Raw genomic sequence first — 15305 nt, forward strand, 5'->3', positions numbered from 1 at the left:
AGGGGCCCCCTGGGGCCCCCTTGCTCTGCCCCTCCCCCAAAGACTAGGGACATCATACCTGGCCAGGGAAGATCACAGGCCTGAGTCCAGTGGTCCGACCTCCTGGGAGTGGAGGGCATGCTGAGCACAGTCGGCAAAACTGGGCCAGACCTCTGTGCAACCAGCTCCAAAAAATTTACAAAGTAGTAAAGCCCAGGTGGGGAAGGGTGGGGGCAGGTGTATCCCTGTGTGTGCTGGGGGGAGGGGCTTCACACCCCAACACCAAGTCTTGACCTTGGCAGACAGCCCTCTCCTACTTTTCTTCCAAGATTGAGCTGCCCCACCCGCACGCAGTTCCACCCTAGCTCACACCCAGGCTCCCCATGAGGCTACCCCGAGGCCCCACAGAAGTGGCATTAATATACCGCTCCGATTTTCAAAGGTTTATTTCACGTCAAAACTGTAAAAGTTCTTGGGAGAATTTACAGACAAAACATCTGGTTCCTTAAAACAAAGCTACCGGAAAAAGAGAAACAAACTTTCGCTGCTGTGTAAATGCGTAAATGCGCTCTTAGCACACAGTTTAACCCCTGGTGAGGGCCCCAGGGTCCAAATCCCTGAGCACATAGGCAGGGGCTGAGGTCCGGGGCTCAGTCCCCGGTGGGGTGTGCAGGCGGAGGCAGTCAGCTTCTCTGCTTCCAGGGCGCTTCCCTTGCCTAGTCCAGACAGTAGTGTGAGGAGGAGTGTGGAAGGGGGCAGACTGGCAGGAGGCCAGCATCCCAGGGGCACCCAGGTAGGAAAAGCCCTTGGAATCACCTCTCTTGGCATAGCTGGGCAGTCAGTGGGCTCCCCAGAGGCCCTCCACGGGGCCTAATGCCTTCACACGACGTACTGGGGGGAGTGCAGGCTCCTTGGGTGTTCCACCCAGCATGCCCTGTCCCTCCAGGTGGCCCCGTTCTCCCCCCAGGGCACAGAACCCCTCTTCAAGACCTGGGTCTAAGCCCCTAAGCTCCTGGGACCTTGGCCTGCCTTGGCTATCCGGCCTGGACTGGTGGCTTCCAGGACTCCTTCTTGCCTATACCGTCCCCCTCAGTGGCCATCCCAAATGAGGACATACTTTGGCCTTCCTTGGGCAGGCCGCCTGTCACCCACTGGCCTCATGCGCACCTTGAACGCAAACGCGGCTGCCTCCAGGCGGTGGCCAACTGCTTCTCCCCCCACCCTCTCACCCCACCTACTTCCTTACCCTTGAGCGGGGTGTTGAGGACCACCTCCCTGCCCCGCCGCAGCCACCACACACTTGTTTGCAGCCACGCCTGCTTTTGACTTTTTTTTTTAAACTCCCAAAGTCGCCCCAGGTGGGGCCCGGGTTGGCCAAGCGCAGGAGCGCTCCTGCTGCGGGGTGGACCCATGCAGGTAGGCCCGGGGGAGCCTGGGACCTGGAGCCTTCCAAGCTCTAAAGGCTGGAGTCACCTTTCTAACCCCTGACCTGAAGGACTGGCAGGTGGGAGGATCCACCGCTCCCACTGCTGCATGGGGCGCAGCGCACCGCGGCGGAGGAGCAGGGTTGCACTGGGCCCAAGTCGCAATCTTGGGGCTCAGGAATTGTTTTCAGGGCCTCTGGGAATTTCCTGGGCTCCTGAACGTGGCCGCGGGGTGAGCCAGCTGGCCGCAGTGGGAGCGGTCGGTTTCTCCTAAGGGCGTCTGTGGCCATTGCGCATGAAATGGGCCGCTCCCAGGCCCCTCAGCCCACTTGTCCTTTTGTTTGCAAGGATTACAAAAAAAAAAAAATCTATCTATCTATCTATCTATCTATGTATCTATCTATCCCAGAAAAGCGGCACCTCCCCAAAGCGGGAGCTGCTCACTGGTCCAGGGGGTTACTTGTGCGTGACTCACTGGGCTAAGTTAGCAGGTGCTCGCGCGGGAGCGGGAAGCCTGTCGATGCTTTCCAGAGGTGTCCGCACCTCCTCCGAGGGGGCCCCGTGCAGAATTGCAGCTCCGCCGCCGGGGCGCACGGCTCGGCCGCACCCCGGAGCGCGCGGCGGCCTTCCCGCAGCAGGAGCCCCCGGGAGCGCCGTGCGCCGCCGGCTCGGCCTCCTCCTCCCCGCGCTCGCGGGAAGCGGCTGCTCATCCCTCCTAAGTCGCGAATCGCGGAACGAAGGCAAGCACAGGGTTTGACCCGCTCCGGGGAGGCGGAACTCCCCGGACACCCCGACACAGATATCTGCAGTGGGAACAGAGGCGGGTAACCTGCCACCCCGCAGAGGTCCGAGCGAGGAGTCGGGTCCTTCCGTGCGCCCTTCCCCTGAACTTCTCAGGGGAGCGCAAAGCAGACCCTGTGGCCCGGCCGTGCAGCTCAGATAGGAAGGTCTGTGTCCTGCGGACCGTGGGGCAGGGGGCTGGGGTGGAAAGCAAGAAGCAGAAGCAGGGGAACCTGCAGCCCCGGCGGAGGAGGTCAGCATTCTTGGAGAATGGCGCCGGGAGCTGCCCGCAAAGCTCCGGCTTCTCCGACACGCGGCCCTGCCCTTTCTCCGTCTGTAAATAACATGTGGGTTACACGCGCGCTGCTGCCCGCCCGCCGGGTCTCCCTAGATCGGGTCCCCGTTTTCGCCTGGGATGCGCGAGTTCCTTCCCGCCCCCCGCCCACTGTCAGGCCGTGCGCGCCGGGCGGCAGCCAGGTGGGGCCTGGCAAAGTTTTGGGGCTGCCCCCTCCGGCCCCGAGCTGCCCCAGGGTGGGCCCAGCCGCAGCGCACTCAAGCCCCCGCGCCCCGGCCGCACGGTGCTGGGGGCCGGTGCGGGAAGCCTCCCTCCCTTTTCTCCTCCGCCACACCCAGTGCACACAGGAGGGGATGGAGAACTTGGAAACGCAAGGGCCGTCCCACTCCGGGGAGGCCTGCCCGAGCTGGCGCCGCGCGGAGGTCCCGGTGCTAAAGGGGGTGCGCGCGCCTCCAAGGGCCCCGCGGGGGGCAGGGTCCCGGGCTGCGGCGCGCGGGGCCAGAACCCCGGCGGGGCGTCCGGGCGAGGCGGCGCGGCCGCAGGATGCGCTCCGCAGAGCCCGCGTTGCGCGTGACGGGCTGCGGCTGCGATGCGCGGCTCATTGACACTGATGGATGCGCCAATGGCCGGACGGACAGATGTTGGGGCGGATCGCGCGGCGCGCGGCGGCCGAGCAGGGGAGGGCGAGGTAGCGGTCGGGTGGCTCGAGGCCCGGGGCTCAGGCCGCGGCCCGCGGGGGGAGGGGGCGGCGGGAACGGGGTTTGGAGAAGGGGGGAGGAGGGGCAGCCAAAGCCCTGGAACTCTCAGCCTCCCGTGCGCGCCGCAGCCGGCGGCTCCCGCGCGCTTCGGGGGCGCCCGCGTCGGGGAGGCGAGCGGGGGTGGCGGGGGCTGACCTCGCGGGGCGCCCGCCCTCCGCCGGGCGAGAGGCTCCGGGGCCCGCGCCCAGCACCGGGAGGCCGCGGGCGGCGCCTGCCAACTCACCGTTTCCTCGTTCGCAAGAAGCGTTTCACGCCCCGCGGCCGCGTCTCCGGGGCCTGGAGGGGGGCAGCGGCTCCCGCCGCCGCTCGCCGCGCCCCCCCCCGCCGCCCCCCGCAGCCCGCCGCCGCCTCCGCCTCCCCCGCCGCCGCGCGGGGCCCGCACCCCGCACCCCGCAGCTCCGAGCGCCCCTGCGCGCGCCCTTACGGCCCGAGGCGGGAGGCCGGCCGCCGCGCATCTGCACCGGGAGGCGGGTGGCCCGAGCGCAGGCCCGCGGGTGGGGGCGAGCGGGGCCGAGCGATCCTGCCGTCTGGGTGAGACCGCGGTCTCCCGGGTCTAGAAGAAAAGAAAGCGTGAAAGGTGCCCGTGAACTTTTGAAACAAACTTGCACAGACAGCCACAAAGGAAAAGGGACGGCGAGGGGGGCCGAGGAAGACGGGGAAAGAAACGCAAGGAAAGGAAACTAAAAAAAAAAAAGAAAAAAAACGGGGGGGAGGAGGAAGGAGGAAGGAAGGGGAAAAAGGAAAAAGGAAGGAGGCCGGGGCTTGCAGCTCCGGGAGCGCGCCGGCAGCCAGTCCCAGGGCGCGGGGCTCCGGCCGGCCCTCGCCGGGGCTGCGGGGCGCGGGGTCCAGGGCAGCCCCCCCGGCCCCGCCGGAGCGCGCGGGAGCAGCCCCCCCCGCCCCCCGGACCGCGGCCCGGCGGCCGCCCCCGCAGCCCCGCCAGCGCCGCCCGGCAGCGCCCCGAGCCAGCCCCGCCGCGGCCGCCCCATTCCCGGCCCAGGAGCTGGCCCAGGGAGACGCAATCGAGCCCGCAGCGCATCGATGCGCCGCCGCCCGCGCCGCTCGGGCTCGGGCTCGGGCTCGGGCTCGGGCTCCCGCTCCGCCGCCGCCGCCGCCGCCGCCCCGGGGGGCGCCCCGACGAGCCCCGGCCCGCCCGTGAGTGAGCCCGCGCGGCCCCGCCAGCTCCTCCCCGCGCGGCCCGTCGGCGCCCCTGCCGCCCGATCGCCCAATCAATAATCAATTCTTCTCGCCCAGGACCGCTGGCGAGCGGGCGCCGGGCGCGGTGGCCCAGTCTCGGGGGCGCCCCGGGGCGGCGGCCGGGGGGGGGGGGGGGGGCGGGGCTGGGCTCCGGGGCCCGAGTTCCTCCCCGGCCCCCGCCCCCGCCCCCGCCCCCGTCCCGCCCTCGGGGCCGCCCGCGATGGGGCGGGGGGCGCGGCCGGGGGACGGGGCCCGGGACGGGGACGGGGACGGGGACGGGACGGGACGGGACGGGAAGGGGCGCGCGGGGGGACCGCGCCGTTCCCAGGCGGAGGAGCGCGCTCGGGGCGCCCCCTCTCACGCCGACCCCCGGGACCGGCCCGGGAAAGTTTGCCCGGGAAGAAAAAAAAAGAGAAAAAATTGGGGGAAGTGGCGGCGGCGGGTCCCGGGGGAGGAGCCCGGGCGGCGCGGGTGTGGGGGCGGCCCCCGCCCGGTCCGGGCCGCGCTCCTGTCCGCCCCCCTAGGGCCCGGGCATCCCCGGGGCGGGGGCGGGGGCGGGGCGGGGGCGCGGGTGCGGGGGGAGGGGGGAGGAGCGCGGCCCGGGCGGGCGGGCGGGGCGGGGCGGGGCGGGGGGCGAGCCGGGGCCGCGGGCCGGGCCGGGCCGGGCGGGGCGCGCCCTGGGCGGGGGCGGGGGCGGGCGCGGGCGCGGGCGGGGGTGCGCGGGGTCCGGGCGCGGGGTCCGGGCCGGGGCCGGGGCCGGGGCCGGGGCCGGGGCGCGGCGGGCGGCGGCGGGCGGGTGACACGATCATCTCCTTTTCCTCTAAGCTTGCCTGTTGCCGACGCCGCCGCTCCAGCCGCGCCGCGGGCAGGAGACTGGACCGCCGAGCCCCGGGCCGCGGCGGCGGCTGGGCGGCCCCCCGGACGCCGTGACCCCCTGCCCGGGGGCGGGGGCGGGGCGGGGCGGGGGCGGGGGCCGCGGCGGCCGGGCCGCTCCCGCGCTCGTCCTCCCGCCCGGGCCCCGGCCCCGCGCCCCGCGCCCCGCGCCCCGCGGCGGGGACGGGGCCGGGGCCGGGGCGGGGGGCGGGGGGCGGGGGCCGGGGGGGCAGGGCCGCCGCGCCTCCCCGCCCCCTCCTCCGCGGGCCTCCGGAGCGATTTGTCAAACTTCCCATTCCGCCGGCGGCGCGGTCCTCCTCCTCCTCCTCCTCCTCCTCCTCCTCCTCCTCCTCCTCCTCCTCCCCCGTCGCCACCTCCTCCTCCCGGCCTCCTCCTCCCCCCGCGCTCCTCCTCCCCGCGCCTCCCTCGCCCGCCCTCCTTCTTCCCTCCGCACGTTCGGGGATCGCGGCGGAGCGCGGAGAGGGGGGGACGCGGAGAGCCGGGGCGCAGCAGCATCCTGCGGGCGGCCGCTCTCCGGGGGGGAGGCTCGAGCCGGCCCGCCTCGCCCCCCCGCGGCCCGCCGCCCCTCCCTCCCGCCCTCTCCCCAGCCCGGCAGCGGCGGCGGCGGCGGTGGCAGTCGCCGGAGGAGCATCATGCCGAGGAGGAAGCAGCAGGCGCCCCGGCGCGCAGCAGGTACGAGCCGCTTCCCCTTCCTCCCGCGCCCGCTCCCGCGCCCGCGCCCGCTCCCGCTCCCGCTCCCGCTCCCGCCGGCGCCCGGGCCGCCGCTGCCCGCGCGGAGTAACTCCGGGGCGCGCGGGGCTCGCCGGCCGCCCCGCTCCGCTGCGCCCGCCCCGCGCCCCGGGCGCCCCGCCGCGCTCGCCCTGCCCGGCCCGGCCCGGCCCGGCCCGCACCCACTTGGAGCGGCGCGCGCGCTCGGGGCCGGCCGCCTCCCTGCGCCGGGGCTGCGGGGCGGCCTCCCGCGGGGCGGGGGCGGGGGCGCGGGCGGGGGCCGGGCCGGGCCGGGCCGGGGCCGGGGCGCGGGCGGGGTCACCTGAGTTCCCGGGACACCTTCCGCGCCCTGCGGCGGCGGCGGCGGCGGGGCGCAGCCGGGTGCGCGCGGAGCGCCCGGGAGCCAGCCGGCGAGTGAGCGAGCGGTCCCCTGGCCACCTTCCTGCTAATCCGATTGATTCTTCATTTATTGGGCCCGACGCGGGCAAGCGGTGGAAGCCAGAGCGCACGGGGTCTGGGTATTGTCAGATGACTGTCAAGCCCGCCTCGGAGGCTGGCGTCCCCTCTGCCCGCGTGTGTTTTCCCTGACCCCCACCCCCTCCTTCCCCTGCTTCTCCCACCCTCATCTCCTCCTCGGAGCACTTACTTCTGGGACGCGTCTGTGTACTTTTTAACCCCCCCCCTTTTTTTTTTCTTTTTTTTTTTTCCTTGCCAGGAGTGTCAACTCCTGTTAAGACTGAGCCAATTATTATTATTATTATTATTATTTTATGGAAAAAAAGCATCATTGAAAACCAAACAAAAACCCACACACACACACTCACACACAGACACATAACATTATTTTGCAATAATGTCAGTTGGGGGCATGTTGCCTGGAAGAAGGGTTTCTGGCCCTTTGCCACCCTTGATTTGATGACTGATTGATCGCCCGTCATGCTGCTGCCTTTGATCTATTCATTCCCAATAAACATCAATAAATCACTCGCAATGGTGAGGCCAAGCTCTGTGACGTCACTAGGGCCCTGTCAGTGCAACTTCGGGGATTTGGGAGGGATTGCTGAGAGGACCACATATGGACGGGATGTATTTTGATATGAGTAACGCTCAGACGTGCAGAGGTTCAGATGCTGCCTGAACGGGAGGCTTCAGTGGAGGTTCCTTTCTGTTCTGCTCTTTGGGTGGAAGGAGGGAGAGCGGAGGGAAGGAAGGGTCAGGACACTGCCAGGCGCCCTTGTGGGAGGAAGGCGGGCGTCGCGCCCACGCTTGCCCCTCGGTGAGTGCCTGTGGCAGCCCTGGGGGTGGCGGTGATGGTCACTTCCATCATGTGAGCCGCCACTGCCCTGCCCGTGGAGCTCGCACATTGGCTGCACCGTGGACTGGAGTCTCCTCTCTCACAGGGTCACGCAGAGGGGACGCTCCTCTTTCTTCTCCCAGAAGTGTACTTTCTTGTTCACGCCTCAAGAAAACCCCAGAAGAAAACAGACTTGGTTTGGGGGTGGGGGGGGGGACGGCATGTGATGCAGGTTTTGCTGTGTGTCCTCGGTTGTTGCCCACATTTAGGAAGTTTGCTGATCCCAGCGGCCGTTCTAGGGAGGACGATGCCACCCCAGTGACCTCCTGGCGATGCTTCTTGCCCATCCCACCTTCTCCTTTAAATTCCAAGCTCAAGCAATGAGCTTATCTACCCAAAATAAACTCTAAAAGTTTGGAGGACTCCTTCACAAAGTTGGGCAGTAGGAGTGTCTTGGGCTTCTTCCAGTCTTTGAAATTTTTTCTTTCCTTTTTGGATGCACATTTTAAGGTATCTGTGTGCCTCAATCAAATGAACCATATGTGATTACATCTTTACATTTAGTTTAGAACTCTCTCTACGGTTGCTTCATCTTTTCTCCTCCACCTTGCCAATCTGAGACTCTTCTGTGATAACTTTCTGCTAAAAATATTAGCGAAGGAGGACCTGTGCTGTTGACTAAATCCATGTATTTTTTTTTTTTAAAAGAAGCAACCTGTTCACTAACCTTTTTGCACCTTTAAAAAAAAAAAAAAAAGACAGCCAGGAAATCTCAGGTCCGTTAAGAAATATTCATTATATAAAAACTTGACTGCCCGGCTAATAGGAGATGGAAGAATGGTTTTGCTCTATCAAAATGACCCGTCAAAACGACTTTGTTTCATATTTGATTTAATTGTCTCTCTCCTGACAGGCACATTCATCAATAGCTTAATGGTCAATCAGAAGTTGGCAGCGTGAGTGCTTTCTTTCTTTCCCATACCCTGGTTTTGGATTTACTTTATCAGAATGCCTCTGCCTAATGGACGTGTGGAGGAGGGGGTAGAGAATGTCTGAAGAGCTACTTATTTAAGAAGAGGGGAGGGATAGGAAAAAAAAGAAGAAGAAGAACAACAAGAAGAAGAAGAAGGAGAAGGAGAAGGGAAAAAAAAAAAAAAAAAAAAAAGAATCCTCCACACTTAGGCCGGAGCTAACTATGCGCAGGCCAATAAGTGAGCTGCCTGAGGATTTTGTTGGTTGGTTGGTTTGGGTGGACGAGAAACTTCCCATTTTTTCCCTCCTGTTTTTTAGTTCTCACAGCTGCAAGTTATAAGGTTCATGCCTGCTTTTGTGGCATCCCGGGAGTGATGACAAATTGATTGCTTTGCACTGATACAGAGTGGGGAAAAAGAAAGATGTCTGCTGATTGGTAACTGGAAATCCAGTCCCCAGCAACCTTGAGAACACTCGAGAATTTTTTTTTTTCCCCTCCAAACTGAAAGGTCCGCTCAGCCATAAAAAAAGAAAAGTTGTTTTGCCAGCTTCATTAGTGTTCACCTAATTAGCTGTAAACCTGATGGATTCCTGACAGCTTTAATGATTGGAGATGACAAGCTCGACGCAGTGTCATCCAGCAGAATTAGGTTTGCAGCTAGTTTGATGTAATCAAGTTGATATTACACAGTCCTGGCTGCCTTTAGTTGTGCATTAACTCAATTTTCTGCTGCAGGTGACAAATGGGCTTTGGTACCTGGATAATCATGTCATAGGAATTAGGGCCCTTTTAATGGTCTGGGGTAGAATAACAACCACAATGGGCTGAGAGCTGGGTCGAGCTTGCAGACGGAGCACACAGGTGCACGCAGTCTTCATATCTAGGCCAAATGTAACATTGCTCTCCAGAAGGCCAGAGCAGGCTCTAAGAATCCCTGAAAAGACGTATTTCTGTACTTTAGGATTTTTTTTTCTCCTCTCTCCTTCTTTCCTTCTTTCTCCTTCTTTCTCCTTCTTTCTCTCTTTTGGCAGAAATCATGCCTGGCTTCTGTTCTCAAAGGGAGAGAGACATTTCTTCACCTGCCGGAGAGAAACCTGGGCAGGGGTGTCCTTCCTCCGGGCGTGTAATTTCAAAGGGCCGTACGTTTGTGCTGGCCAGATGTTGCTGCCTCAGAGGAGCGGGGCTGGAGAGGCTAGTGTCCTTCAGGCAAAATGACCATCGTCCCTTGCTCAAAACGGGACTCTCACCTGTGCGTGATTTTTTTTTTTTTTGGAACAAGTATTTTTCTGAAGATCCCAGAAAAAAAAAAAAAAAAGAGAGAGAGAGAGAGAGAGAGAGAACGAGAGCAGTATTTCCTAGCAGATTACATTTTATCCATTCATAGCCATTTTCCCGGGGAGGAGGGAGACTGTAAAATCTTAAACATAAATTGCCTCAACTTGCAAAAAAAAAAAAAAAATCCTTAATGAGCAACAACTTGCCACTGACCCCTTTGGAGTCTTACTCGTCGAAAGAGGAGAGTCTTCTTCTAAGGAGTTCTTGGGGGGGGGGGTCACATCACGAGGGTAAACCTTAGAGCATCTTGATTTTTGTGAAAGTGGCCTGAACTGCTTGGGTTCTGCTCGTGTCCCCGGTCACCGTGGGTCCCCCTGGGGCAGGATGGGTGGGTAGGGTAGGTGGCAAGGCCCAGGGCGTTGGCGGGGCCGGGAGACGTGGGCGTGCCTCACCCGGCGTACCTGGCTGCGTGCAGGCACTGCCCTCCTGGCCCTCTGAGGTCTCGTCCACATGCTGGGCAGCTCCTCTTGGTGACGGAGGCACGTGGAGCGTTCAGGAGGGGCATGTCGGCCTCGGCCCTGGGAACCCATTCGCTCTCAAGCTTGCCGCACGTGCCTCCTCTGGACAGGTGTCCTGCCCTGTAGCGAGGTGACGAGATGACGGGTTCGGGCTGCACTGCGACCGCCCCCCTCCCGTTTTCCTACAACACGGGAGGAACAATGCACATTTTAAAAAAGGAAAAATCAGGAAGATGAAGGAGAAAAACAAAGAGGCCAGAAGGCAAGGCTGCCCTCCCTGGACATCCACCCAGGGAAGCGAATCTTCCAGAATCAGCGGCTGTGCCCCCATTATCTTGACAGTTGTCAGTTAGGGCTTCACTGCTCTCCAGGGCCACACTTGATTGTGAGCGGTGGATGTTGTCAGTTGGTTCCCAGCGTTGCCTTGAGCGCGCTCATAAGCGAGCCATAGTCAATAGCTGACGTTATCAGCAGCTCTTCCCCAAATTGTCTCACACGTCTGCCTTTTCCCTCTTTTTACCAAAGATTGTTTTGTAAAGCGATGGGAACGAAAGGTGACTGCTCAGGGCCCTGGGGGTGCCGGGAAGCCCAGGTGAGGTCCCAGAATTAAAGCCCTTCCTTCCTCTCCCCCCCCACCACCCACCTCCCACCCTGCCTCCACCTCCATCTCCACTCCTGGGGTTTTTGGAAGCAGAAGGATCCCCTTCTTGAGGGCAGAGTGCCTGCACCGTTTCGGGGGCTTCCCGTCGTACCCAGGTGGTGGCAGAGCCAGGGCTGCAGTCACAGGCAGGGGCGTGCAAGGGACAAGAGCGGAGTCCCCGTCCTGGTGCACAACAGCCATGTTCATCCAGGGACGTGAGCAGGTCCCAGTTATTCCGGGTGCAGTTTGTGAGGCTTTCCTGCTGGCCCATTTTTATTCCTGCCTGTCACTGGACAATCTATAAAAATAGCTTTGGTCTGGTAGTAGGAAAAAAAAAAAAAAAAAAAGAAAGAAAAAAGAAAAGGAAAAAAAAAAAAGAAGTAGGGTGTGTGTCGGTTCTGTGTTAGTATGCAGCCCGGTTAGGTGGATGGGCCTTTCTTCCGAGGCAGCTGTCTGGGGGCACCCCTGAGCATCCTCCCACGGCCCACGGGAAGAGACAGGACAGCGCAGAGCAGCGCCAGCACTTCCTGCAGACCCTCTCAGGTGTTCGCGGTGCGACTGCCTGGCGGCACGTGTGTGCGTGTGCGTGTGTGTATTTTAGTTATGCTCCAAATTGTGGTTTCTCTGTCTGAAGTTAAAAATGAAAGGTGAATACAATATATTGTATTTGGTAACAATGATATGGACTGGTACATCTAGACAGATAATGTGCAGTTGTAATTAGACTCAATAGACAGGCAGTCATTTTTAAATTCTTTGACACATGCATAAAATAGTCATATAATAAGATAAGATGACAATTTTATGTTAGGTTGATAAAGTGTCCCGATACATGCATTTAAATGTCTGTAAGCCTTTAAAAAAAAAAATCCAGACAGATTAATTCTAGTTTCCAGTATTTGCAGTTAGTCATTAAATTAATTTTTAAATCCTACTAAACAATGGCTATGAATATGGGTTTTTTTTTTCCTTCTAGATTTTTTTCTTTTTCTTTTTTCTTTCTTTCTTTCTTTTTTTTTAATTTTTTTTTTACCTGAATTGCAAAGGGTGGATACATAGACTTGGTAGCTTTCTCTGATTTTTCAACATTGGTAAACAATTACATGAGACGTGGATGTAAAGATTCAGTTTGCTGTTTGCAACCAGGATTGTGCTGTGCGTTTTCGGAAATAAAAGAAAAAGAGGCAGTAATGGAGCATAATCTGCTTATGACCACTTGCCTGAACAACTGTCATACTCTAGGTTTAGGAATCTTTATTAGAAAGATTACATAGTGTCCTTGACCAAATATTGAATATTTTATAAGCCCCATTTAAAAAAGAAGACATTTCGAGCACATACACTCGATTTGATCAGCACTTAGATTCTTGGGTTTAATTACTTTCAGTTCTGTAAATTATTTTAGTATTTCAACAAGAGTGGCCCAGGAGAGGTATTGTGGGTGGGTGGGTGGCGAGAGGGTGGGGTGGGTGAAGGCATTTCTCTAAAGGTCACGTTACCTGGACTCTTCGCCCATCTTCTTACCTTGTTTTCTCAGATGTGCAAAGGTGTGGCTCTTGAAGAATAATTTCAATTTGTTTGGGCCTAATGATAAATTATTAATTCATACTGTCAGGACACATGTTATTAATTATGACTGTGTTTTCTTCATCTAGAACAGCTGTTGGGGAAACAGTGTAAGTTCAGATTGTCTTCAGGGGGAGGGCGCCAGAGCCAGGAACTTACCAACTCCTTGTCATCATGCTCTGGGTCCCCTTGCTTGGGGAATAAAGCATGGCAGGGAGCGGAGAGAAGGGGAGAGGGAACCTGTCTGTTCTAGACCAAGATGGGCACTGGCAGATGCTAAGGACGTGCGTTTTCTGAGAAAGCAAGCCTGACTCCCCACGCTCCGGGAGTTCTGAAGGTGGGACCCAGCCCCCACGTCCAGGTCCGGGTTGGCCGCCCTCTTCACCCCGCCGGCGTGTCTCGTTTTCTTCTTACTCCCTGGTAGACCAGAAGGTCGTGGTCGCGAGTCCATGGCCACAGAAAGCAAGATCCTCTGAGCGCCTGTTTGTTCCCCAACCTGGAACCCGTCCTTAATGGAGGGCAGAGCGCGCCGTTTGGTAATATACGTGAAATGACTCAAATTCATTTACTTTTGATTTTTCCATTCCCATCATTAAATCTAGCCCTATGTATTCAGTTTCCTCTGAGTTCTTTGAGAAATGCATGTTGCATAAAATAGGCAATTTTTAATGAACAATTTAATGTAAATGGGTTTTGAATTTAAATTAATATTAATGAAGCCTTGAGTGAATTTATTTTGCATACGTAAAGACTTGTAAGTCTTTCACCCATGTGCTTTCTCCTTTATGTAGTAACATTGGTTGGGTGGATTAACTAGCGCCTTTTAAAGATTTACACTTAAAAAAATTAAATTGATTTTATATGTCCAATAGCACCGACGTATTATTAGGCGAAGGTGTTACTTAATTTAAAGAAAATATACCTCATTTCCTATTAAACCTCTCAGTTTCCATTACCCTGTTCTTCCTGCAAGCTGCCGTTGCTTTGGCATTTGCTGCTGGGGAAAATACACACCAACAATAGTTACTACAATCAAGATGCTTTCTTTCTTTGGCTTACCTCTAATGCATTATGTATCCTGGAATGATGGGAAGTTCTGTAATTAATTCTGTTAGATGTAATTGCTATAATCACTTTGATGTTACACATAATAAAGGTAATATGGTAAGCACATAAAAAATATAAACACCTTATTGTAACACTACCACTAAAATTCCTTCTCGTCGAGGCTGGCTTAGAGACAAGTGTTCCTAACTAGTTTTGGCCATAGGTGACAATTTATCCGAGCCGCGTTCATTGATATTCCAAAGGAGAGTCATTTATTGGAAAGGATGGGCCTTGTCTTGGAGAGATCTCCAAGCCGGTTGCCTAGGAATCTTAATGCCCTTTTCCTTAAAGATGTGGCTAATTAGAAAAGGTGACCATTATCTCCTGTAGAGGAGAGAGGTACGCGCTCCGGAAGCGGCCGCGGACCGAGGTAAGACGGTGGCATCGGAAGGGACAGGGGCGCTCCGGGAAGGGTGATTTGGAGAGCGGGGATTTCAGAGCCACAGAGGGGCTGCTGTGCAGGTTTTCTCGTGGTGTGGGATCATGGGAAGTGCCGTGTGTACGCGTGTGTGAGCGCGCGCAGGCGACAGCACGTCGGAGCACGTGCTCGTGGGTAACCAGGCCAGGCCACCCTTCCGTGCGGGCAGGGACCTTGGCACAGAGTGACGGCTTTTTGGCTACTAGTCTGCTCCTGCCCGGTCGGCGGGGCAGCTGGGGGGCCGTGCCCGTTGCACGCATCCCCGCGTGGGGGACCTGGCTGGTGCTGCCTGTTGGAGCGGACCGGGGGGGGGGGCCCTGGACACCGGGCCCCGAGCCCTCGGGCGCCCACCCTGCACGCGGGCCGCCGCAGGACGCGAGGGGCCTTCGCCCAGGCCCCCACGCACGCAGTCCTTGCGGGATGCTTCCAAACACGTGTCCGTTATTCTTTGCTGGTGCGGTTTGCAGGAGGTGGAGGATGTGGTGGCTCAAGAAGCTTGTCGCTTGAGTTTTTTATCCCCCCCCCCGCCCGTGGATTTCCGGGGGTCAGACTAGCTCGGGCATCGGAGGGCCTCCGTCCCCGGCTGCACCCTGGCCCGTGCGCTGCAGAGGTCACGAGGCCCCGTGACCCGGCGTCGGCTTCGGGTGGGAACCAGCCCTGCACGTCCGTATTGTCCTTCCCCGCGCGTTGTGGGCGCTGAAGCACGTGAACCAGTCGTTCGCAGAAATCAGAGGAGCCTAAGTGTCCGTGTGACGGGGGGATGCCCGAGTCCCTGTGGAGGCAGCTCGGGGTCCTTTCCGGTGGCCGTCAGACGGACGGTGACAGCGGGCCAGGGCGGAGCGGGGTGCCGCCGAGGGGGCCTGGCAGGGGCGGCGGCCAGGTGACGGGGTCCTGGGGCCTGGGCCCTGGGTCGGCCACAGCCAGGCAGCCACCAGCCCTCCCGCCGTGAGCCCGGGCTGGTTTTGATGGCGAGGATGATAAAAGGTCTGAGAACTCCATAGGCCCCTGTAATCAGGGCCAGCACTGACATCCTTCTCAAGTTTGACAGCTTCTTCCTTTTCTCTGCTCACAGCCAAGCCTTTCTCAACCGAATTTCCCCGCCCTCCCCCTCTCTCCCCTCTCCCTCCCTCCCTGCCGCCGCTCAGCTCACCCCTTCCCTCCCTCTTTCTGTGTGCGTCTCTCCTGTTTCATGTTCTTGATCAGTCTCAGATGCCTGGAATTATTTTTTTTCGGGCGGGAGGGGGAGTGTTGCTTTAGGTTTGTGGGTTGGGCAGGTGTGAGAGGAAGTCTGTGTTTTTTTTTTTTTCTTTTTTTTCTTCTTTTTTTTTTTTTTTTTTGTACTGTAGGCCTGTTGCTAATTAATGTTCCTCCATAAGATTCTGTCGGAGTTGAGTAATGTTTTTGATCTTTATGCCTGATAACTGCATACTTAATGAGATTTCAAAGCTGTGAGTGCAGCTCCCTACAATTATTGACAGATGC

General features: G+C 59.2%; 2 protein-coding genes across 2 annotated transcripts in view; one reads left to right on the forward strand and one right to left on the reverse strand.

Moving 5' to 3' along the window:
• Positions 1 to 407: 407 nt before the first annotated feature.
• LOC118352092 (translation initiation factor IF-2-like) lies at positions 408 to 2907 on the reverse strand. Its single transcript, XM_035705100.2, has 2 exons — positions 1879 to 2907; positions 408 to 695 (listed from the first exon to the last, which is right to left on the reverse strand). Exons 1-2 carry the CDS (start codon positions 2442 to 2444, stop codon positions 563 to 565), a joined length of 699 nt encoding a protein of 232 aa, XP_035560993.2. The 5' UTR covers positions 2445 to 2907; the 3' UTR covers positions 408 to 562.
• Positions 2908 to 5518: 2611 nt separating this feature from the next.
• TSHZ3 (teashirt zinc finger homeobox 3) overlaps positions 5519 to 15305 on the forward strand; it is a 71231-nt gene continuing 61444 nt past the window's right edge. Inside the window, exon 1 of the mRNA XM_025425259.3 lies at positions 5519 to 5996. Coding sequence (XP_025281044.1) covers positions 5957 to 5996 — 40 coding nt within the window. The 5' untranslated portion in view covers positions 5519 to 5956. The remainder of the gene's footprint in view (positions 5997 to 15305) is intronic.

This window comes from Canis lupus, chromosome 1 (genome assembly GCF_003254725.2).
Source record: "Canis lupus dingo isolate Sandy chromosome 1, ASM325472v2, whole genome shotgun sequence".
NCBI classification, from domain to species: Eukaryota; Metazoa; Chordata; class Mammalia; order Carnivora; family Canidae; genus Canis; species Canis lupus.